Source organism: Gossypium arboreum, chromosome 10 (assembly GCF_025698485.1).
Source record: "Gossypium arboreum isolate Shixiya-1 chromosome 10, ASM2569848v2, whole genome shotgun sequence".
NCBI lineage: Eukaryota > Viridiplantae > Streptophyta > Magnoliopsida > Malvales > Malvaceae > Gossypium > Gossypium arboreum.
In genome coordinates this window covers 123379050-123406071 of record NC_069079.1, presented here as the reverse complement: position 1 = coordinate 123406071, position 27022 = coordinate 123379050, and the positions used below count along the sequence as shown (strand labels likewise).

Genomic DNA, 27022 nt, shown 5'->3' with positions numbered 1-27022 from the left:
AAACAAAGGCAAGGGTACTGATGTATTGATATCCATACATGTATGCACTTTGAGTGTGATGTTTTTGAACTAATAAAAATATCACTATGTAACAAAAGAAATAGTGTTGCAATGGACTCGAATTAAGAGAAGGATTTTAATTGTATTAATAATTGGACGTGCATTCTTAAATATAAAAAGTAAATAAATTAAATTCCAAATGTATGAAAAGTAGGGGTGAGCTTTCAATCAGATCGAATGAAAAAAATTTGAGTTAATCAACTTGACAAGTCCTACTTTATCATCCTAACTCGATTTGAATTTTTTTTCGAATTGAGTCAAGTGAAATAAAATTCAATTCAAGTCAAATTGTTCGAGTCAAATTAAAAAATTAAATATGTCAAATTAAAATCTTGTTACAAGATAACTAATTTCATGTTATAACATATAAATTTGAAACTATATATATTTGAAAACTTTTCAAAGCAAAATAAGGGAAAAAATAAGATATTTTAGTATGATAAACTTGAATCATTGATTAACTTATTAAGTCCTCAAAATTATTATTTTAGAAAACGTAAAAATTTAACTTTCTTTATATATTCTTTAGAATTTTTTTAAATTTTTTATATTTTTTAAAATATATATAAATTTTGAATTTTATAAATATTTTGAATTTTTAAAATTATTTTGAATTTTTTGTAATTTTGTTGAGAGTGGCCAATTTGTTCATTTTCAAAATTGATAGGGACCAAAGGGGTATTTACATCAATCTATTATTTGAATTATTCGAGTTATTCAAATTGTAAAATTCAACTCGACTTGAACTCGAATTGCTTATTCGAGATGACTCAAAAAATTCGAATAACTCAATTCGATTAACTCGAAATTCGAAAAAAAATTAATCAAATCAAGTTTTACTCATCCCTAATGAAGAGTATAGGGAGTTGAGGCATATCTTAACCAAAAATAGAAACGGATCAAGGTTTTTCGGGAAAACTAAATTTCATTATTTTGGCTCATATCTGTTACTCATATCTGTTGCATCGGGCATCCTCAAACTATGACCATCAATTAGTCCTCAAACTTTAAAATATTCTAATTACATTCCCAAACTATCAATATTATATCATTCAAGTCTTTCTATTGTTGAAACCATTAATTAACCATTAAATGACGTGTATAATCTTACTTGACAAATGAAAATTAAAATTTTAAAGAAAAGTAAAAGAATTGCCAAATAACTTTTAAAACTAAAACCAAAAATAAAGTACAAGCATAAAAGAGTGAGTGAATGATATTTTTGTAAAAGTTTTAAAAACCTAAAAACAAGATTTTTACAAAATTTATTTTTCTTTAGATTTTCATTTTAAATTATGTCACATAGAATCCAACGTCTCATTTAATAGTTAAATTAACGATTTTAATAATAGCAGGCATTATTAATATAACACTAATAGTTTAAAATGTAATTAAAATACTTTAAATATTGAGGATTAATTTAGAATCAGGATCATAACTTAGGGATATTTAATGCAATTAAATCTTTATTCTTTAATATTTTGTTTTCTACCAAGGGAGAGCTCAACCGATGAAATAGAAAATTGACCGTCTACATCCAATTCTTATTACTTCCGTCATTGCTGCAAAGTAAAGTAAAAGCTTACAGATTCTCTTAAACATCTTCTGGCGGTTAACTCGATTAATATAAATATTATTATAAATATAAAAATATAAATTTAAGTATAATGAAATACATTATTTTTCTATTTAAAAATTAAGTTAAAATAATTGTAAATATTATATTAAAGAGAACAAATATGATCTTATAAATTAAAATTGATTATTATCATTAATCAAATCTTTTAAGAGTAATTCATAGTTTCATTAAATTCAGAGTTTCCTTATTTGATCATAATGATTTCTTTGTAATGCAAAACAAACTTCATGCATTATAATTCATCAAAAACAAGATAAATTTAAAATGAGAACTTACTGCAAATGGATCATAAAAAAGTTGATATCAAACTTGATGAGATTAAGATCAACCATGGTTTTCATAAGATGATACAAGCACAACAAGGCCGCGACGACGGCGGCTCTGATGGCGGTTGTAGCAAAACTTCCTTGGGATGCAGGTCGTGTTGCGGAAGATTTGATGCAGGTGGTGATACTTTTTCAGGAACTTGTGGTAATCCTTTCGGATCCAGATATCCCACCACCGGTGAAGCTACCGTAGATTGCAGATATCCTCGTGATTCATCTAGTGGAAAGTGTGGATACGGATATGCCCCCGCATGTGAAGCTGGCGAGGATGGCGATCGAGGAATTGATTTGAATGATGGTTCTACTATGGTTGGCAACGGTTGTTCATCATGTAGATTGTGAAGTTCCAGATGTGCCACCAAGGGTGCAGCTGCCGGGGTGGGGGGTTTTGATGGAGCTATTTTGTTTTTTGCCGAGATGCTTACTTGCCGCTCATGTATCCTCGAATGAATCGGATCATCAATTCTTTCCAGAACCAAATGCTGGTGATCTTCTTCAGTTGATTGCTGCTGATCTTCAGTTGTTTGTAGATTATGTACAGTAGATTTTTGACTGGAATGGCTCATATTTTCTGGAAACTCTACTGTAATTCACTCAATACTTTGATAAGGTTTCTCTTGGTTGCTTGGATATTTTGTATTATACACCCACAAGAAATGGACTCATTTATCCATCTATCTATCTTTATAAAACCTCAAAACTGTAAACAGTTATCAGCATATATGCCCTTAAAAGTCTTTTTCTGTTTTCACATTATACCTATAATTTTTAAAATAAAATATTCAAACCTGTTCTTATTCTCTTCATAAGAACCGTGAAAGTCTTATTAATATCGATGAATAGAATCTTTAGCATGGAAAAAAGTGGGTTAGTAAAATTCTTATTAATATCAAATTATTTTAGAGGAATAGAATCTTTAGCATGGAAAAGAAAGAGTTATTCAATGGTAAAAGTATTATTGAGGAAAATTATAATACGATTTACATTTTGTTTTTCTATTTAAAAATAGATTAATTAGTCATTTTACAATAGATTAAAAGTAAATTAATTCTTTCTATTAAAATTTCATCCAATTGTACTATTAAAAGTTGGGTGTAGTTGACCGTATAATCAAATAATGACATTTGATATAGGACCAAATAGATGAATTTTTAATAAAAGATCAGTTTACTCTTTGATCTAATGTACTTTTAATAAAGAGTAAAATGTAATATAATTCTTCATATAAGAGTTTTCATGATACTTTTGTCATTATTAAATATAGTTAATATCAATATCACTATTTTGTTCTCATTATTGAAAAAATTTCGAATAAAACTAAAATTGATGGAAATAGTAAATCAATTAACAATCAACGTTTTTATCTAATATGACATGCCACTTCAGTTAATAAATTTGCTCGGGCCTGCTGGTATTTGGTCTCCCAAGTGGAGACAGACTTTGTGAGCTCATTGTTTTGGCAGACAAAGGCTTCATATGACTGGTGAAGTTGGCTAAGAGATTGCTCGCCAGAAAAAATGGTCCTCTCAGATTCTGCCCACTTAGCTTCATTTTCAACACAAGCCTTCTGAAGGGTCCAACTCTGAGTCCACAGTCTGCTGCCAACATGGAGAAGGAACCCACCAACTTAGAAAGAGTGGGTTGAGTGGGTTTGTGAACATCATCGGAGGGGGAGGAAGGATAAGTGAACTCCTTTAACTCTTAGGACAACTCCCTGTCCTATTTCTGTTGGACCACAAAGGGAGAGAAAGGATACTATACCACACCAACATGTTTACGCTAAGAGAAGAAGGTTTGGACCTCGCCTGAAGGAGGAGTGTAATAGGGGCACTAATCAGGGGAGTATGGGAAGTTTGGCAGGGAGTGCTTAAACCTAAACCCGCGGGAAAAGGCGTCGAAGTGGGTGTAGGAGGGTCCTCAGCATTGACGAATTCAGTAGGAAGCTCGGGGATGGCTGAAGGAGGAACAGGGGACTCACTCTCCGAAAAGATTAGCTCCTTGCCCGGCCTGTGGCAGGTTAATCTATTGCCACTACCCTCCTCAACTTTGAAGGAGTCCCTTTCAGATCTTGACCTCTTGTAGCTACTACTGCCCGCCTAAATCCTAGCGTCGGTAGCTTCCACAGTCTGTTGTGCACTCTCCATTAGCGCCTCTACATCCATAACTTTAGGCTGAGAAGGTTGTGATGGGAGTGAGGAAAGACTGGGGCCTGCAGTATCAAACGAGGGATCAGCAACATTCTCAGTTAAATATTTACCTGATGACTCACCTCTGAATCCTAACGAGGAAGTGGACCAGTGGAAGGGAGGCATATTGCAAACGATATAAAAGAAATTTAGGGGCTCCCTGCTTCTTCCAACAAGCGCCTAAGCTAACTCGTTATTGACCCCTAATGGCCACGCCTCTTTAGCGAACTATACTATCCTAGGACTCACACCAAGATAAAGATCAGTTGTCCGCCAACTATTTGGGCTTCTTCCCTCTAAATAGTAGCAGAAGATATTTTGGACGGTGATGAGTTTTTTCAATTCCAGAGTGCGTCCCGGACTCAACCTTTCAACTTGCTTCACAGCAATCCAGAGAAACCGAACCCGTTAGGGAGCTTACTCCTCACCAAGATGAATTTGTTGCGGTTTAGGCAAAGGTTGGAAGCCAAATTACTGAGCATGGATTCGCAGCCTTTGCGAACATTGAAATAAATCATCCCAGCTGAGGGCCTCTAAGTTTGGACCTTCAAACGATAGAAGCGTTGGAATAAGCCAATCATGGGTGGCTCATTCCAGATGTTGCAGCTTAGGAAGTACGGCACTAGTGTCCACCAGGATAAACTGGTCAGCTGCCCTGGCCCAGTTCTGTATTCTTCAATGACTGTGTAAAAGAAAGGGTGTAATGGAAGGGGGAAGTCAGCCTCTAACAGGTAGAGAGACAGTATGAAACCCTCGCTGGAAATACTCAGGCGTCTCTCCCCATTAACGATTTCAAAGTGATATGCAAAATTTGGTAACCGGATACCCCCGGCTGCCAAATAATTTACCATATCCTCCTAGGTGATTAGGAAACTATATAACTGCGTCATTGTTGAAGTACTAGTCTCTTGGGACTGTGCATCACTTCTCCGATGACTCCTTTGGCTACAGTGCCCGTAACCCCTAGCCGTCCCTCCTGACACTTGTACGATTCCAGACATGCTAAAAAGGGAATGAGAAGTAAGTGCAAAAGATTAAAGAATTACCTTGAAACCGGGTAAAGTCTATAGAGGAAGGATAAACTCCAGCAACAGAATAGGAAGAGGAAGAAAGGAATGGGAGAAAAAAGACTTAGGGTTCAGAAAGAAACTTAACCGACAAGGAATTTAGGGGGGAATTGATTTATGATGCAAGGATTTCCATTCCATCATGTCTCGATTTAAATAGCCAACGTTCAAAAAAAGCTTGGGTTTCAAATTGTAATAAACCATTCAGGTCCTTAAATCCGCAACTGACATCTATTGGCTACGAGAAGGGTTTTTCTTAAACCCTTGGATAACCAGAAAAGCGGGAGTATCCGTCAGAGTCAAATGTCTAGTGAGTACCATAAGGAACCACCAAGTACCATTATGTTGGGCAACGATTTAGCACAAGGTGCAAGCCAGAGATTTTGTCAGGATAACAGTGAGGTTATCCTTATACAGCTATCCGCTTCATATGGAGCATGAATGTATCTATCATTCAAGAGGAATGAATTTAAGGTGAATCTATTTTAAACAATTTAAAATTAACCCGTGAGATCTCATGTTTGTAGAACAATATACATTTTCTTGTCTAACTATCTTATGCTAATTAAATAAATAGTTAGTTTAAATTAATTTTTATATTTTTATTTTAAGATAATTTTTAATGAAACTTTTTAATTTTAATTTTAAGTTTTAACATAAATGTTTCTAATATATTTGAAATTAAGTATTTGTATACTTTTAATTTGAAAATTCACTAAATATTTAAAAGGTTAAATAATTAGATTGAGATTTTCAAACCTAAAATTTTAAATCTTAGATGTTATGTTTTTTTAAATAATTTTAAATGAGTAAATGCATATAATTCCTATTATCTATTTTAATTAAATAAATAGAAATTTAAAAAATTATTTATTTAATTATATATTATCTATAACAATATTTTTAAGTGAATATTTTAAATTTTGTATGTTTAATATAAAATTTTAATTAAATAAATAAATAATTGAAAAAGTTAATTGATCCACTCATCTTTAAAAAGAAAAACTATAAAAAAAGAAGAACATAATTATGCTAGGGGCGAATCTAGGGCCACCCTCTAAAATGGAAATTTATTTATTTTGTCCCTTTAAAATTTTAAAATTTTAAAATAGTAAAAGTAAAATTACACTTTGACCCTTAAAATGATAAAATTTTGATTTAATTCTTTAAAAATTAAATTTTACTATAATAAAAATTATAATTTAATTTCAGCTCTCCTATAATAAATTTTGGCTTCACCCTAATTACACCACTTGTCCGAATATGCTTTTGGAGCTTATTATATTATTATATATGTGATTAGTGGATGAAACATATAAAATGATTGATTCTTACAAAATGATTAATAATAAGTTATTGGTTATCCATGTAAAAGGATTTAGAACAAACATAAATTTGAAGAAGGAATAAAGTAAAATTCTTTTCTTCTTGAATATTATAATAATGATAATATATTAATATGTCAAAATATTATAATAATGATAAGGATGAAACTTTGAAGAATCTATATCAGCTTTTGGTTTTGCAAAATCATTAGCAACTATCACGCCTACAAACATACATAGATACGAGAGAAATGGAAGTTCTTCTACATTTTAGCCATGAGCATCCTCTGATTTTCAATGAAGAGAGAAGCCATGAAAGTGAGGTTTATTGCAGTGCCTGTGGAGAGCTAGTGTTAGGTCCAAGGTTTAGCTGCATGGAATGTGGGTTTCATCTCGACAAGAATTGCGCCGAGGCACCTGATGTGATGAATCATCCCTTTCATCGCAACCATAACCTTGAGCTTAAGGCAAGCTCTCCGTATGATGAAGGTAGCCCTCTCTGTGGTTTCTGCAATAATATATGTTGGAATTTTCTTTATCATTGTTCTTGTAATTTCGACTTTCACATCAAATGTGCTTTTCTTTCATACAAAGTTCTTAAAAATGACTTTAGAGAGCTTCAACACCTCGTCCCAATAATCTCTTCTGAAGGCCATTCACGAGAACTTGAAAAAGCTCAGTGTTTTGCATGTCAAAAGTCCTTACTAGATTCTGTTTACATCTCTCCTGATTATGGATTTCACCTACATAAGAAATGCCTTGAGTTACCCCGTGAAATCAATCACCCTTGCCACCGCCACCATTCTTTATTCTTACAATTTAACAGTGACCATCTCCCTTGCCAAATATGCCAAGAAACCCAACATGAAGGGCTGGTTTATTGCTGTTCAATTTGCAAGTTCGTCCTTCACACTGGATGTGTTTCACCACCATCCATTACTGAGGATCCAAGTACTCATGAACATCCATTCACAAGGTGTTTAAAAAACCAGTCATTCAACTGTGATGCATGTGGCACTTTAGGAAACTATGTTTCTTATAATTGCTTGACATGTAGTTTAATGGTCCATAAGAAATGCATTACATTGCCACGCTTCATCAAAAGCATATGGCATGACCATCCCATTTCTCATAATTTCTTTGTGGTAGACAATGAGTGTACAACACGTGATTGTGGATTTTGTCACGAGGATGTGAACATGGAGAGCGGGAGTTACTATTGTTCTAAGTGCAAGTTCATTATCCATGTGAACTGTGCACTACAGGATGCTCGATGGTACTACAAAATTGAGTCAAAAGATACGGTTAATGCAATGTCGGCCGTCGGTGCTTTAGATCCAAGCTTTTTCGTTACTAAAATGACTAAAATTGGAGAAGAAATTATAAATGCAGAGATAAAACATTTCAGTCATCAACATAATTTAGTACTTACTGATGAAGTTAAGGATCGTATGTATTGCGATGGCTGCAGTCAACTCATCCTGACTTCCTTTTATGGTTGTTTGGAATGTGACTTCTTTCTCCACAAATATTGTGCCAAGTTACCTAAAAAGAAGCAAGTTATTTCTCTCTACCACCAAGATCCCCTTAGCCTTATTCCACATTGCATTTTCAAATGTGCACTTTGTCGTTTCATGCGTAGTGGTTTTGCCTACAAATGTGAGGTTTATATGTGTAATGACCTTATATGTGTTAGGTGTGCTGAAATTCATTTGCCCTACAAAAGTCAAGGACATAAGCACCCTATTCACTTTTACCCCCAACTTAATGGGCTATCCTGTAATGCTTGTGGCGGTAGTACTGATGGTGTTTCAATTTATGGATGCAAGACTTGCAGTTTTGCGGTGCATTATCAATGTATTTTGGCACCACAAATAGCTTGGCACAAATGGGACAAACATTTTCTTACTCTTAGATACCATGAAAATAATGATTATTCAAAATATCATTATTGTGATACTTGTGAAGAAAAAAGAAGCCCCAATACTTGGTTTTATCATTGTGCAATTTGTGACAACTCGGCACACCTCCATTGTGTTCTTGGGGATTACCCATTTATCAAGCGTGGGAGAACCTTCATAACAAACGACCACCAGCACACTCTCATATCTGTGCAGAAGGCTCATCATCCTAAATGTTGCAAATGTGGTGAACCCTGCTTTGATTTAGCTCTTGAATGTTTGAAGGAAGAATGCAAATACATTAGCCATTGGATGTGCAACTCAAACTACAAGATCCTTTGGAAAGATTCGAAAAATCTTGTTTGACAGCCATTGGATAAAGAGATTGATGTTAGCAAACACAATTACAAATGTGGCTTGTTTAGAGTTCTTCTTTTCTTTTATTTTCATTGTAAATATATGTGCTTCTTGTATTGTCTATCATTTGTTAATGTCCAAAATGTTTGCATAAGAAAAGTCACTTTATAAAGCTTTGATGTAATCTTAATTATGTGATTAATAGGAATATATTTTATTTCTTTGAAAATGGAAGTAATTAATATGTTTTAGATTTGTTTCATCTAGACCTGTTAATGGGTCGAGTCACTTGAAAAGTGGAAGGATTTAGGTAAAAATATAGACCCAAAAAAATGAACTTAGATAAAAATAAGGTCTATTTTCTAAACAAACGGACCTCGAGTAAGCTTTTTTGCCCAGGCATGACCTGGCCCGAATTTGCCCAAAAAAAACTGTTGTTGTTTTGCCATTTCTCTATTATATTGCTATCAATTTGTTATTATTATTTGGATATTATATAACTCTTATTTTATTATTAATTTTGTTATTATTTTAAAGGTATTTGTTTGCTAAGTTACACACATATCTTTGTATTATTCAAGTATAAATATTTTTAAATTTATTTTTAATTTGTTGGGTTTAGTGTATTCGATGTATTATATTTATAAAATTTATTTTTATATAAAAATAATAATATATAAAATTTTAATACAAGCGAGTTGGGCTCGAATTTTAGCATTTTTCTCTTGTCAAGTTTAGACAAAATTTTAGGCCCATTTTTTGGGCAGGGTTCGAATCTAAAAGATGGGCCTAAAATTTTTACCTCGACCCGACTTATGAACAAAGCTAATTACATTTACGCAAAAGTGAATATAATCTTTTATTTTTTATACCAGAACACTAAGATAAATAAAACAATGACAGCTGTGATTTGATAACAAATTGATTAAGTTTTATCAACTAATTGAAATAAGCATAATTTTCTTTCTTGACAATCAAATAATTAAAAACTTAAGGGAAAAGAAAGGAAAAATTATATGCATAAAAATAAATGTGGATAGATAACTTAGTAATGGGGAAAATGATTAAATCATAAAAAAATAGAAAAATTAAAAATATAGATAAAAAAATTAAAGTAGAATAAGGAGAGGAATAAGAAAAGAATTTTTACTTTTTCCTCCTATAAATAAACTATTTAGATCTAACAATTAATTCCAAAGATTTCAAGAATATTAATCTTTCTTATGCTAATCATTATGAGTAAACTTGGGTAGGTCAGAAGGTCCACTCGAAAAGTGGAAGGGTTAGGAAAAAAATATAGACTCGAAAAATGAGCTTGGGCAAAAAAATAAGATCAGTTTAAAAAATGGATCGGGCATCAAGTAAGGCTTTTTTTGCCCGAATTCGGCCCGGGCTTGAATTAGCAAAAAGACAAAATAATATGTTGTTTTCTCTTGTTTTTCACTATTTTGCTAATATTTCACTATTATGTTACTTTTATTTTGTTGTTATTGTTTTGATATTATATAACTCTTGTTTTATTTTTTTGTTATTATTTTAGAGGCATTTGTTTATTAAGTTACACCTATCTCAGTGTTATTTAAGTATAAATATTTTTACTTATTTTCAATTTATTGGAAAATATTTCTTTTAATATTTTTAGTATTTTTGTATATTATATTTTAAAAATTTTATATAAAAATTAATTCAAATGGTCCGGCTTGAATCGTAACATTTTATTTGCATTAGACTTGAGCACAAATTTAAACCCATTTTTCAAGCCAAACTAAGTTCGAACTAAGAAACGAACCTAAAATTTTAGTAAAATCCAACTAGAAGAAAAAGTAAAAGAATATTTTTGTAGAAAATCTTAACTAAATTTTATATCGGAAAAGTTGTTTTTTTTTTAGATAATTTTCATAATGTTAGTAAGAAATTGAAAGTTTTTGTAGTTGACATGCTAATAGTGTGATTGATGGTATAATTTATCTTAAATATTTATATATATATATATATATATATATATATATATATTTCATATTATTATCTTTCATCTCAATTTTTTCACATTTTTAAATTTAAATTTTTATTTTCATGTAAAACGATTATTTCTTCACTTACCTCTATGCTTCTATCCAACTTAGAATAAAGAAGAAAAAGTATTTATACCTTCCAAAAATAATGGGTAGGAAAGATTAAATATCAAATTTACGTATGAAATTTAGTCTAATGCATAGTTTGATACATAATCATTAATTTAGGGCATATATATATATATATAAAACTTGAATTGTAATTCATACGTATATATGAAACTTTAATTTTAATTTAATTATACACATTTAAAGAAATGAATACATACATATTTGTGTATGCAATATACCAACATAAAATGGTACTAATTTGATAGTGTTGTTAGTAATTTATGAAAATTAAATCAAATTAAAAGGTTATGTATAAAATCACACAAAATCAAAACTTATATATAATAATACACATAATTTAGTTCAATTGGTTTATGTCATATTGATTTGCGGATCAATTTGTTGATTTTGATCTAATTGATAGGCAATTTTTATGAGCACACTCTCATTCTCAAAGTTTTCATGCCATTTTTTCCAGTAAAATTATTAGAAATGTGATTGTTAAAAATGTGATTATTAGGATGTAATATTATAGTACTTGGTATATTAAGAAAATACTAAAATTTAGAGAAATTATATTTTTGTTTAGTAAGAATTTTATTAGAAATGTGATGAGAAATTGTCCCCTCAAATAAAACTTTGATTTGACCATTTTTATCAAATTTCAATAATTTTATTATTAACAAGCAAGAAAACTATCTATTTATTTTAATAAGAACCAATCCAGTTTTTTTAAAAACTTTGAAAACAAATTTTACTATTTAAAATAAATATAAAATTTTCAGGCAAACCTGAACTTAACCCAATGTCCAAAGCATTCAAATATCAAACAGGGAGACTAATTTTCCTTATTATCATCTTCCTGAAATACATCTATGTTCGGTCTTTTCACCAACAAAGAATGAATCTATATATGTTTTCAGAAAACAAACCTCAATAAAAAGAAACTACATTGCTACTTGCCTAACTCAACCGACTCTCTCTCAATCTGCCACCTTACAACCCATTTCTGAGAGGATTTTGAGTTCTTTTAGAATTAGTTTTTCATGGTATACAAATGGGATCTTACTCTTTCTTAGGGTACAGGAAACGTCGTCAGATGTTGAGTCTTTCGGATTTTGCCACGCCTTCTACGAAATGTTCCCACTCTTTCTTTGATAGTGATTTGGCAAATGCTTAACACTTCATCGTCTTACTAATGCTTTCAAATACACTTTTAAAAAAGGAGAACAAGGCTACGATGATGTCCGTGTCAGAAAATCGTTAACTGCCAGACTGGAATCGCCATGGGCTACAGCATCTTCAGGGTCCGGCATGTAGAGAGTTGAAGATGATGCCTGCACATTAAGAACACTAGTCAGAGCAATGCATAACCAAACTTCCGGTATCTTGAGGAGACAGGGAAAAGGGGGAAACAAACGGGCAATGCAAATGGTGAACGCCCAAAGTTTGAAATTAGGAACAGTCGGACTGCTCCTGTGAAGATATTCTCTCATGACATCAAACTTTTGATGGCTTTATTTAGAGCTCAGATCATCAGGCTAATTAAACAACACAAGGATCTAATGAATGTACCAAGATAGGAATATTGCTAATTATCAAAAGCTTAATATGATTAGATATGTTTGTTATCCGGATGAGATTAACGATACCTTAGCATCAAGCTGCATCTCTCCATTACTATCCACAACAAGGCATGCACCGTGTGTCTTTAACCAGTCAACACAGTCCTCCAATCCATCCGACTCTTTCTCGTCACTTCCTTCATTTGTAAGCACACCACTGCTGAAGCCCAGCACCTGAGCAATGTACGAAACAGGTACTTGAGGACGATAAGAACGAGACATACAGCTTACAGCCTTATATCTCATTTTCTCAACATAAAGATCTGCGAAAGGAACAAATGCAAGAAAGACCTTAGCACTCCTTTGATATATGTAATTAGTTATTAGCATTGAGATAACCCAGTAGAATACACTTTACCCATAAGGCAGGAGTTCAAGTTAGGTGCCGTTTTGTATAATCTAAAGAACAAGACATAATTTCCTGAAGTCACTGCTGCGCGAACTGCAAGTGCATGCTGAACAGCTTGATCCTTCTTTGCTTCAGCAGATAACCTGGAAATCAGATATAATTGGATATTCTGCGTCAAAATTCATTGCCTGAATAATAACATAAATGATTCAAGCAATTAAGGAAAAATTAATGTACATCAAAAAGCAACAGAACTAACCGTGACATTGATGATAAAAGATCTCTGTTGTTATTTGAGTGCATTATAACACAAAGTAAATTATAAGCAGCAAACTCCATATGGCAACCCTCGATTCCTTCAGCATAAAGGATTTTCAGCTGTGATTGGCACTGGACCACATGGGAGGAAAAGGAAAGAAAAGCGAATATGATTACAAATGTAAGATAGTAACACAAGATCTTTATACATTTACATTTATTATCTCCAACTCAGTATCAAATATCAGTTGCCAAATCTTTCAAGATGGTGAATGCTAAGCACCAGCTGACTTAAAATGGCATTACGCCCCAAAAAGAGGAAAAAAAGAAAGATACTACTCAAATCCTTTGGCAACTCGTTCACAAATTTCTGAAAATAAGGATGAACGTATGGTGAACTAGCAATATTAAACATTACCTGACAATAATCTCACTGAAATAGAGAATATGACCGACTAGAAGAGTGTTGGCTACATAAAACATTACTCAACAATAATGCCACCAAAAGGGAAAAAACCTAGCAATATGGTACTGTTTCAAACAATAGTTATACACACTACTAACTAGTGTCCATATGTGTGTTTTAGGCTAAAATTCGTGAAAAGCCCTTGCACTTTTCAAAATTTTCTAGATAACCATACTCAATAACAACATATTATTTTTGTCTAATTGAGCCCTCAAAGTACAATTTTTATCTAATAAAGCTCTTAAATTATTATTTTTGTTAGTTAAACCCCTATGTGTAACAGCTTTTTAGTTTTTAGTTTTCATGCAAAAAGGGCTTGCTTAAACAAAAGTAATGGTTTTGGCCGGAAAAAAAAAAAGAACAAAAGTAACAGTTAAAGGGTGTAATTGGGCATATAGAAGGATAAGAGTTCTTTTAGTACTTTAGCCATGTGTTTTATCAGCATTTTTGTAAAAGCACAGTATGTTCATTTAACTTGGCAGACAAGGATAACTATAGTTTGGGGGCAAGCATTCGGCCACATCTGATAAACAAAAGGCTGAAAACATAACAATTATGAAAAGACAGAATTTAGTCCCATTAACAAACCACTATTATACATTACACATTTCAACAAAAGCTACTCCAAAAAAGAAATTATAATAAAATGAATTGAAGTCCAAACCTGATTATACTCTGATAAACAAAAGGCTGAAAACATAACAATTATGTAAAGACAGAATTTAGTCCCATTAACAAACCACTATTATACATTACACATTTCAACAAAAGCTACTCCAAAAAAGAAATTATAATAAAATGAATTGAAGTCCAAACCTGATTATACTCTGGCAGGTCCCCAACTTCCAAAGCAAATCGAGCATGAGCTTCATAAACCTGATTAGTAGTGAAATTATGCTTGAAAATCAGCACAATATCCAGGATTTATCAGTTTTAAAAAAGAAACCCTCATCAACATAAACACGTCTTATTCTCCCAAAGACGGGGTTATGCATCAGATATACCTTTACTGTTAGATGGTTACGAATTCTTTGGACAGTTAAGTCTTGGCGAATAGACTTCAACTGATCACACTTATAAAAGTAGTTCTTTTGGGAATTTTGAACCATAAGCAGAGCTTTTTCCAGAACTTCTTCTGGTCTTACCTGTAAATCAATAAGGAAGCTCAAATATGCAAATATCGCATCATTCTTTCTAAATAATTCAAAAGATGGAATGCAAAGATTACGACAACAAAACTATAAATATCGATGATTACAGTGGAGGGATCTGGAGCAGAAGTAAGACGCAAGTATCGTTTCTCTATTTCCTGGCATGTTCCTCTCACAGTTAGTGCATCCCAGTCAATGTCTTCAACAGCCCTGTTGCCACCATCTTCAAAACTCTTGCTAAGCACCAAAGCAGAAGTCCTTCTAGCATATAGATTTCCAGTGCCCGCATTTTTGGCCTTAAAGTGATTACTTTCTGCTCGATTTCCTTGCACTTTCTCAAAACGCTTAGAACGATTTTCACGTCTCTTTCTTTCCTCTGGGGTATTAGCTAGTGCAATAGCACCAGAATAATATGCTGTTAAATTTTGTTCCTTGTCACTATCACTAGATGCATCACCATTATCAGCAGCACTAGCATCAGCAAGACGCTGCCTCTTTGCTTGTCTTTGAACAGTTTTACTAGCAGATTTCTGCTCCATCTGTGGAAACCTAATCTTTTTCATAACATCAGTCTTCCCCTCAGAACTTGCTCCTATGGGCTGCACAATAATTCAACAAAGAGCTCGTTAAATTATTTGTAGCAGAAGTGCAATGCCTTAAGAACCAATGATAGCACTAAACACCTACCACCAAAAAACAAAAAAACCATCAACCCTAGCATAGAATTCCTACAAAAGAACAAATGCAATGGAATTAAATTTTACCTTTCTGTCCTTTTCATCAAGAGGAACTCGGCTACTATATTTTGCAGCATAATTGTTGAGAGAACCCAATTTGTCAACTGATTTCTCCTCTAAAGGCTCCCACCTGCTCTTGGTCCGTCTAGTTGGACTCTTCTTGTACTTTGAAAATAAAGAAACAGGGGTTGAATTCTGTGAATTGCTGTGAGAAGATAAAAAGAGAAAGGAAGAGAGGCATAAGGCTTGAGGCAGAACAAGTTATTTACTAGAACCTAAATGAATGCCATATATTTCCAAATAAAAGCAAAGACAAAAAATCAAGCTTAGATAGGGAACAAGAATAGATACTTCTTATCAGTCATATCTGTATTTGGTATTGGAAAGAGAGGCTCGGCATCCCAGTCTCTTGTATGAATTGTTCCATCACTAGTTGCCTTGGTAATTATCTGAAAGAGGACAGGAGGAGGTGAAGGACAAAGTTAAAACATAACATGCATCCAGCGTAAAATAAAGAAGTACAGATTTATGGCAAGTAGAACAATAAAAAGACAAAAATGAAGTCAAGTACACCAAAATATCCCAAAATATATAACATTTAACATGTAGGTATCAGCACCAATTAATCTCGATAACTTTAAAGCTAAATCCTACCACAGAAAAACCTTTTCCATAGCATCCCTTATAAAGAAAAATAATAGCATACACATAGGAAGTCAAAAAGTTGTCAAAAATCAGTCCATAAAGTTAGGAACATGAATCATTGTTTTCAATCTTCCTTTCTAGTGGACCCAGTACCCTCTTTTAAATGCAGACAATCAACATGACAAGGTCAGCTCAGTGGCTAAAGGCTATCCTAAGTTTCGAGCTAGCCTCCTTGCTCTGTCAATTTGTAAAGATGAAATTTCTGTAGTGAAACACTTATATTCTTCATTTAAACAACTTTTAGTTACAAGCATATTAAGAATTCATTAACCCAAACTCTTAATGAATGTTTGATGAACATGGCATGAATAGAACTTTTAAAAAAACAGAGAAATTAAAGAAAACAATTCATTATGCACATAATCCAGAATAACAGCTGCCAAAATTTTATTTAAAAGAAAGCCCGCACCTCCTTCATGATTTCCTGGCAAGCTGCCGATTGCTTTTCATCCTTACATAGAGCCAATGCCCTTTGAACATAACTCTTTAATGATTTTGGGAACACACCAGCCTGAAAGCAATAAAGCAGCCATCAATCGTTGTTCAAAAATCTGAAATATGTAAACCATGATAAATCTTTTTTTTTTTTTTTTTTCATAGGGAGGCAGGGGGCAGTTGAGGGCGCTTGTAACTAAACTATACAATCTAAATCTAAGAGAATAAAGGACTTAAGAACAATTTCCAAGAGTGATTTATGTCTAAATCATCATCTGCCACATTGCAAAGATGCATTTTAATTCAGCACTGAATAACCAAGCAAGTTTAGCCATCTGGTATTAGGAGCCAAAAATATAAAAAGGAAGATTGCCTCTCAAATGAATAAAAGGACTACCACAAAATAGGGGATGAGCAATTAACACACCAAGTGCAGCCGAACACTGACAAATATGCATGCATATAAACATTTTGAAACAACATTAATTCAACAAAGTTAGTTACGACTTGCAAACTACAAATTTAAGTTTGAATCTAATAATGCCCTTTCTATGAAGCAAGTATCTGGATTCTCATATCAGATGCTAGCATCTCAGATATATCTATAGACACAGCAAAGCTAAATAATCCTTATTATTCAAACAAACATATTAATCATGACAAAACAAATTCAGAACTCAGGAAAAAGTTTCTAGGCATCTATCACCAAATTTAGCATGTAGAACAGCCAGGCTGGCACATCATCATTGATTTGCAGACCAATGGTGTTCAAGTTTTTTCAATGTACATGGAAATACTTCTACCATGCTGTCTAAATCCTGTAACATTATAGCACTCAAGCACTTTCTAAGAGAGCAATAAATCATTACTCTCATAACGAACTATGCCAACAATGAGTGATCTAGTTCCATAGCTTCAGGCGACAAAGAAATTAAGATTAGACAAAGTATGTTTCAGGTACTACTATTCAGATGCTCAACTTGGGTGGCAGAAGGCAGCTTTCTTACTCACCTCATTTCCGTATAGAAAATCTTAGTAGGATAATTATATGGTGTTTATTTTGAAGAAAAAAAACTATCCAATTACATCAGAAAGCTTACCTTAAGTACAGTATCAGCTGCATCATTGGACAACACTTTTTCACTGGATTTTGGCAGGGAAACGCTTATATAAGCAGGTTTTGCTATTGCACTGTTGTTGGGGCCTTCTTTGTCCAATTTTGATAAACCTAATGGCAAATTAGAGGCAATTCTGGGATTTGTTTGAATCTGTAGTTTGCTTACCCTTTGTGTCTCTAATGATTGAACGGTTTGCATAGGTGGTTGGTAATTTTGAGGTGCCTGCTGAGCCACAGGATACTGTAAATTGGGAAGTTGAGGGCAAGCAGTTTTTTGTTGTTCCTGAAAGTTACCATATGAAGATTTGGATTCCAAAGGCTTCACAAAATGTGGCTGTACAGGACTAGGATGCTGATTTTGAAAACTTGGAGCCCCATGTGTGCGGTAACTATCATAAGCACCAGTGACAGTTGCACCAGGCTGACCAAAAAGTGCACAAAAAGATGAAAAAGAGATTAAGTAATAGGCATCCACAAAGATACTATTAACATAATATAGCAACAAGAAGCACATAATAAAATTCCTGATGCACTATAATATAATTACATAAATTTATCATTTTCCTTGTCCAACCATACTATGAAACCCACCTTACAATCTGGATGTACCATATAAGACACTCAAGGCTTCTGAATATAAATGCATTCTTATTCAGGAGTATTTCATGAAAAATAAAAAATAATTAAAATATTATAAAAAGAGAAGATATCAAAGGGAAGCATGCAATAGAATCAGGACTATTATCACAGCACGAACAACAAGCATTACTTTGATAACAGTTTATATACAAATCCATTCCTATCCCTCTACCCGCTTAAGCAAATCCTTTAGAAATGTTGTTATCAGTACATATATCACTCCATTCTTTGGTTAGAGAATGCAGCAGAAGTGGGATTCCACCAGTAGAGTATTGAAAAGAATGAGCAACGATTCTCCTTGCAAAAAAAAAAACTACCTTCCCATGGGCAGCGAGAACTGAAGAATTTGAACTAATCATACTCACATCATAACAACATGGCTAAACATATTGTGGTTCGATAGAACTCTAGGCCATAAAAACATCATCCAACTAAAAAATAAAATGTATATAAATAATAATTATGCCAATAGTGTATTGTTTTAAAGTCACAACAAAGGGTTAATTCCACAGGAAATTTTAGTTTCAAAAATAACAATGGTCTCGATTTTACCACAGATAGAGGAACGTCAGTCTAAGAAGCCAACTTCGTAACAAACTTGCCCCAATATGTCATGCATAGCATGCTCTAATTCATTTCAAAGAAAGGAAGTATATTTTATAAAGTTCCAAATCCCTTCCTCTTAGGAACAATGAAATCTTACCTGGTGGAAGCATCCAAAATTCATTATCAAAATATTGAGAAGAAGAAGAATATCCATGATATAAATATACATCCCATCAAACAGAAAGTTGATCAATAACAATCAAACAAAATACTGCACTTATCATACTACACCTCAAATCTAACAAAATAGAAACATAAGTAAAATATCTGCAAAAGCACACATCAAACAATCACCTTCAACCATAGTAATAGTATGTATAACTAATACAGCAAAAGACCCAAACACAAACAGAACAAAATAATGATAGAATGCACACTTTAAGATCAGCAGTTAGCTCAAACAAGTCGTCACTATGCATGAATTCAGCTAATCCTGGACCATGCATCCAACAAAAACTCAAACCTGCAACAATGGTGTTTGAGATGAACTGGACTCTGGCCTCCAAGGTGGAGCAAAAGTAGTGGGGGCTTGGCTGTTTGAAGTGGGATATCCACCACTAACACCAGGAACCTGAGACACCTGAGGCAGTTGAGTGGATGTACTAGCAACAGACAAATTTTCTGTTCCAGGGGCACAACTAACTTCCGTTTGATTGTAATAATCAGCCCATTGCTTGTAGTGCTGCTGATAATGCAAAGAATTTGCACCTGCATTACCAGCGGCATAAGCCCCACTTGAATCTTGAGTGTAGTTTGAATACTGCTGAGTAGTATAATTTGCATAATTGCTCCCATTCCATGTAGTAGTCTGATGAGTGTAACTGCTGCTTGGGTAACCTCCAGCTGTCTGATAATCACCAGGATTGTAGTAAGTGCTTGAATAACTTGTAGGCCCAGCATAAGACCCTGTATTCTGAAATGAGGAAATAGGCTGATATGGAGCACCTGTGTTTTGATATGCTCCTACTGGCTGAGAGTAAGAGGGGTTAGGTTGTTGCTGATAACCACTATAGTAACCTTGGTAACCTGCGCTCCCATGTGAATAAGTACCAGCAGAATTTGAGTATGAAGTATAGCCACCATAGTCTGGTTGTGTATTTGTTCCTCCTAAGCTCGATGAAGTGGCAAGAGATGTTGCATTAGACCCATCCTGAACGGTTCTCGAGGATGGCTCGCTGTGCTGCACATGGTGGTAAGTGGAATTTGAAAAACTTCCACTTTCTGCAGAGTGGTTTTCTACCCTATACATGTTCCATGATGCAGCTTCTGAACCAGTTGTTGAGGGAACATATAAAGACGTCTGCCCTTGATTTGCATTAACAACATACCGGTTCTGAGAAAAAAGAAACAAAAGTTAATGAATGACATATGAAGGCAACAACCAACCAAAATAACAGAATCAGATTCCAGTTATTATGATAGTAGATAACTTATCTAAGATAAGGTTCTTCAAAATTCAGAACCCTAAATCAGATTAATATATAACATGCAATTAACTTGGATGCAGTATACACAAATAAAACCGAAAAAAAACTTTTCCTTCTTCAAACAAAACATTGATGTAAACTCAAACCCAATTCACAACAAGAAAACTCCACTCCTAAAATGTCACTGTGAGGTATCTAAACAACATAGAAACTTCAAACACAATTCATTACTCATTAGAAACAAATCCTTTCAGTTTAAGATTTCAACACTTCTATAATCCAACTGTAAACCAATCTAGTTCAGAACAAGAAATTTCTGCCTGAAAAGAAAGCCTAAAAACCCAAAACCTAACTAAACAATTCATGAACTTCAAACCAAATTCATTGCAAGCAATAATACCATCTCTAATCTAAGATTATGAAGCCCTTTTAACTTTTAATTGAGTTCTATATTCAAACCGAATTCACAACACATAACATTCTTTGTTTCGAAAAAAGTTTTAAGGCAAATAACCCTAACATAACACTTCAACCCAATCTGCAAGCAATGTTACTACCTTCAATTTTCGATTTCAACATCTTTGTCATCCAATGCTAAAGTAACTACAGGAAGCTACACCATTCACCACCAAAATACCTAAACCGCTAAAATCTAACTAAATAAATCAAAAACTTCCATCACAAGCTCTGCTACAATCTTTTATTTTCAATTTTGAAATCCCAAAGCATATTCGTTAGAAATATTACTATTACCTTAGGTATTCAATCTCAATACTTTCTTAACCCAACCCATTACTTATATCAACTTCTTTAGCCATTTTAGCTATACAAAAAGGAAATTACCTCAACAGCGTTCGGGTCAACTGAAGCTAATGTTTGTGTATTGGCAGCTTGATTCATCATTTCATCATCATCCCTATATTTCACCAAAAACAAAAGAATATTAGCACCGTAAAAAAGTAATTACTAATTGTACCGAATCAAGAATGAAGTAACCCGGAATAAGTTAAAAGTTTTGCATTGAAATAATATTAGAAAATTTGGGGAACCACAAAACCCTAATTAAATCTAAAGAAATCAGACCAACTTCTTACCTTAAAAAACCCTCGGAATCGATGTGAGAGGACGTATTTAACAGCAAATAACAAAGTTTTGAGATCAAAGGACAAAACCCAGAAAGGAAAAAATAACAAAAAAAAAGGAAATTTTTATATGCCAAAAAATTGAATATAAGATTTCATCAACTAAAATGAATAAAACAACATAGAGCAGAGAATATAGAGAAAATTTGAATTAAAAAAAAAAGGAAAGAAAGGAAAGAAACCCCACGAGCGAGAAAAGAAGACAGACAAAGGAGAAAGAGAATCGGAGGAAATTTGTAATTGGAAAACGAAAAAATTAATAAGAAATAAATGAGAAAAAGGGATTTAATAAGAGGTTACTGTTTATAGATTTTAATGGGTTTGGGCCGATATGTCGAAATCTATAAAAAGAACCGGACCCGGTTGAGAAGATTTCACTATCAATACAAAAACCCTCCAACTTGATTTTGCCACAATAATTTTGCAATATCTTCTTAAAAGATCTAATTTATATCTCGTGCTTGTACTCTTCAGACATTTTTAATTTAGTCCTCCATTTATCTGAATCGATCAAAATATAGGTTAAAATATGCTACAAGTCCCTGTACTTTTTATAAATTTGGATTTTAGTCCCTATTTTTGTATTCTCAAGAATTTAGTTCTCTACCCTTTTATATTTTAAAATTTAAATTCAATTATTAACACAATTAAATTTATTTTGTTAAAATTTTTGGCGTAATATTTTGAAATAAAAAATACTCAGTTGGTAGCCATATAACTAAAAAATAGACATTGTAATAAACATGAAAAGTAAAGTGACTAAATTCTTAGAAATAAAAGTATTCAAATTAATTTTTAATTTATGAAAAGTAGAGGAACATATGGCAGCATATTTCAACCTAAAATTTAAAGTCCAATCAATAATATTATTATCAGACTTTTTTTTAATTTGATTTTGTGTTGCTACTTAAGTTGTAATTTTAAATTAAAACTTTGAATATTAAAATGTGATTTATTCAAATTTAATAAATATATATATATAGGTTAACAGTTGGATTTCAATTTCAAATCAAAGTAAAGAGACTAAATTTTAGAAATAAAAGAAAAATGATTAAATTTTAAAAGTATAGAAAGTATAAGGATCGAAGACAAAATAAATACTTCGTAATTAATATTTTTTCTTACTATTAAATTTAAATTAATTTTAAATAATTTAATTAAAATTAAATTAAATTAGAGAATATATTAGATATGGATTTAAATATAGATAATGTATTTATTATTTTTATACTATAACTGGAACTATCCATAGTCCATCCATAACTTTTAAATAAGATAATAATGCACTTTAGCTCACTCTAATTCACGACCTCCTGCATTAGTAATAATATCTATAGCAATCAAGTTAAAACTCATGATGGATTCCTGCAATTAATGTAAAAACAACAGTGGCAGTGAGTTAAAAATTTTTTGAGGATAATGATTTAAATTTTTCTTTCCTATTAAATTTTTAAGATAATAATTTTAGAATGGAATATATTCAACATCAATTATTGTTGTTAATAAATTGAAATATAGAGAGAGAAAAACAACCACTCTCATTCTAGTTCACCCAAACATATTAAAGCCTATGCTAGCCATTTGCACTTCACTCTCACCTAAGTAGGATCCTAATTCAATAGATCAATAATAGAGTAACAATTTGTTTTTATTTAAATTTAAATATATTTCAACTATAAATCCCATCCTTTATTGTAATATCAATAATCATTATAATAATTTGGATTGTTCAGATTAAAATTAAAATTATATAAAAAATAAATAATTTTTATATATTATAAAATAGAATGTAAAAATAATAAGTTAATTTAACTCGAATAATTTTCGATCATTCTCCTTAAACATAGAAGATTAAATACTCAAAAAGGAAAGGTGATATTATTAAAGATTGAACCTAAGTTTTTAAGTTATAATACAAATACTTTTGTCGCTAAGCTAAGAAATTATTGATAAGCAATTTACCTTTTTTAATGCTCTAATTTGAGAACTTTTGACTTTGCTAAACTCATTGAACAAATGAGTTCCTATTTTCATAATCAAAATTTGTTTGCTTACTCCATGCAATTGAGTGTATTTGAAAAGTTAAAAGCAATTCATATTTGTAAACAATTTAGTAATCATTATTATTAATGATCTCATTGAATTGAAGGTTATTTTTCAAAACACCCCAATTATTTACTTCAATTATTATATATGGGTTAAAAATAAAACCATCAATTAGTTCGATAAAGTTGTATATTAGTTATTTTTAAAAATATCTAGGCATAAACCCAAATACAATGCACTTAATTAGCCAATTTTATTATTTAAAATAATAATAATTTGTTACAAATATTTTTAATAAAAGAGCTTTCATAAAAAAGAATCGAAACTTAGACAAAAATCAAATAGAATGATGGTCAGGGTGTTTATCATTCTAGCTATGGCCTGAGTTCTAATCAAGTTGTTATTAGGTTTTGCCCCCCTCTTGTAATTCATAAAAAAAAAATCAAATAGAATAACCAAACTAATCATATGCTAACAAGCTTATCCCATACATGTTGGAGAAAATTCGGTTTGAAAATGGTTTTCTTGAACAGTGAAAAATTAAAATTTTGAAAACCGACCTGGTTTATGATATTTATAGCAATAAACCCTAACTGAATTCATACACGTGTTTTTGGCTTAGCGGACGTTCGTTGTTTTCGACTTTCAACCAAATTATTTTCTAATTTATTCTCATACCACAAACTATTTTAAGTGTGAGCTCGAACCAATTGAATCGAAACACATAACTAGAAAAAGTTCTCTTTTTTATTTGGGATGAAAACGAAAATTCTCTTTTTTAACAGAAACCTATAGAATTATTGTTTTAGAAAATATATTTAATAATTGATAATAAATTCATTTTATTTTTCAGCAAAGTAATAATTTCTCAATGTGATGTAAATAGCTTTATCGGTAGCATCTATTTATAAAGAGAGAAGTTAAAAGCCTTATTGAATTGTAGAAGTTTATTTCAAATATAAAAATAACCTTTGAGTCCAACTAGGAGAGGGAGAAGAGGTAATAAGGTGTGCTTCCCCTCATATGTATATAATGGGGATTCAAGCCTCTTATTGTATTGGGCCCAATTAAATGTGTTTTCTGAATTTTTATCCCAACACTTTATAATTTTATCCAACCTAATACATATTTTTCTATTTTTCAAAGTAAATATTAATTTTCCAATTAAATAATCTTCTTATCCCAAATTTACCCCCGATAAAATTTTGACGATTTTGCCATTGATAAAAATTTCGAGAAAATATGTTTAATATTTTACAACTTAACATGTTCGCTATGATCGAATGATTTATTTCATTTTTGAGCTTCAAAACAACTCAAAAACATAAACTTATTATTCCGATCATTTTTAAGTAACCCATATAGAATTGCAAATGAATAATTTCCTTTTTTTGAAACCTACAATTATTTCAAATGATTTCATTTCTCCATTTCAGAAAAAACCATGATAATTCCTGAATTTTTCTCTTTTCTCTTTTCCTATTGATTTCGTTCATTTCTATTCAAACACACAATTCATTTCTGGTTTCAACGAGCTAGCGGGGGGATCGACTGGACATATGTAATTAGGGCTCAAATGATTTATAATTAAGCTCCAACTTTTTGCCTATTAATTATAAACTCATTTAATCACAAAGTCATTCCACTATGGTATCGTGACTGAGCTCTCCTTAACGATATATCATTATGAAAGCAACTACTCGGTGTTCATCTAATGACCTTGTCATAAGTGTATTACTCTCATAGGATATCATTGATCTCTTTGTCATAATATTTACTTTCCTAATATGAACTTATTTTATTTCATGGTAACCATTCCAACTTTTTTCATGAAAAGTCAAATCACTATCAAAAAGTGATTAAGTCATCCATCACAAATACGAACAACCGGTGACCACATTTACTTTTCATCAATCATGTAATGCATATGAGAGGACATCATTTACCCATGTTTCAAGCTATGAATTCCACTGTTTTGAATGACACTACATACTACAAAAGTCGTACACCTAACGCACCAGCTTTCTGTTCATTATTTATTTGAACTCGGGCTTTTATTTACATCAAAGTGTACGAGTTACACATATAAATGTAACAACCCTCACCCATATTCAACACCAGAATAGGGTTACAGAGTATTACCAGACTTATAAAACAATTAAACATTCATTTCACATACAATTTTCAAATTTCATGCAATCATCATTCAAAATCAATCACATTGTCCCTAGTACGAGCCTACGAGACCTTAAATATGCTTTAAGTGTGATTCGGGACTAAACTGATAGCCCAAGAAATTTTTGGAACATTTAGAAAAATTTTTAAACTACAGGGGACACACGCCCGTGTGGCTCGATCGTGTGTCTCACACGGCCAAAGACACACTTGTGTCACAGGCCGTGTGGACATTCAAAATGGAAGCACATGGCTATGTTCCAGCTCGTGTCCTACCCCGTATAACTCCCTGACTTGGGTCACATGGCTAAGCACACGCCCATGTGACCAGCCCGTGTGCCCAATCAAAATGGCCTCACATGCCCGTATGCTAGGCCATGTGCTAGGCTGTGCCAAACCTGTAGGGTATACTGACTTAGGCCACACGACTAATCACACGCCCGTGTGCTGGGCCGTGTGGAGCACATTGACTTGATTTTTATTTCAACATCAGGGGACACACGACTGTGTACCTTGACCATGTGTCACACACGGCTAAGACACATGCCCGTGTCTCTATCCATGTGGATAAAATAAGGCTATTTACCAAGCCATTTTGCCATCCAAACTTGCTTACACCTACATCGACCCAATTAGCACCAAAACAAAGCATATATAGGCATTCAAACCAACTAAATCAAGCCTAATTCATGCTAATTCTATACTATCATCCACAATACACACAAGTCACAAAATAGATTATTCTATTTATTCCAAATTCACATACACAAATCAACTAATTAGACACTTTCAAACATGCACCATTATGCCCAACTCACAAGCATATAACTTTTCCAATATCAACCATTTGACACCCACAATATCTATAATCCACAAACATCATATATCCATCTATAAACTTACAACACAAGCTATATACACATATATATATACACAACCATACCAATCAAATTAAGTCAACTCTCATGGCTATATACAACCAAAAACATTTAACATTTACAAGTCATTTCAAATGACCAAAGTCATTAGCCAAACTCCTATACATGTCATATGCTTAAAACACTTAAGTTCAAAAGTACCCAAGAGATAGAAGGATAGTGTGGCTAAGTCTCCGACGATCCCCAAATCCGAGCTAGCTTTGATTTCACTATAAAACACAG

General features: G+C 32.5%; 2 protein-coding genes across 2 annotated transcripts; one reads left to right on the top strand and one right to left on the bottom strand.

Moving 5' to 3' along the window:
* Window positions 1-6854: 6854 nt before the first annotated feature.
* LOC108481732 (uncharacterized) lies at window positions 6855-8870 on the top strand. Its single transcript, XM_017784822.1, has one exon. The coding sequence runs from the start codon at window positions 6855-6857 to the stop codon at window positions 8868-8870; it is 2016 nt and encodes a 671-aa protein (XP_017640311.1).
* A 2937-nt stretch (window positions 8871-11807) lies between these two features.
* On the bottom strand, window positions 11808-21956 carry LOC108483003 (SAC3 family protein A). Its single transcript, XM_017786163.2, has 14 exons — window positions 21594-21956; window positions 21343-21415; window positions 19536-20405; window positions 17811-18248; window positions 16685-16786; window positions 15922-16019; window positions 15598-15775; window positions 14941-15432; window positions 14687-14827; window positions 14499-14558; window positions 13218-13348; window positions 12968-13101; window positions 12637-12872; window positions 11808-12321 (listed from the first exon to the last, which is right to left on the bottom strand). The coding sequence occupies exons 2-14, from the start codon at window positions 21400-21402 to the stop codon at window positions 12220-12222; spliced, it is 3042 nt and encodes a 1013-aa protein (XP_017641652.1). The 5' UTR covers window positions 21403-21415; window positions 21594-21956; the 3' UTR covers window positions 11808-12219.
* Between the last annotated feature and the right edge of the window lie 5066 nt (window positions 21957-27022).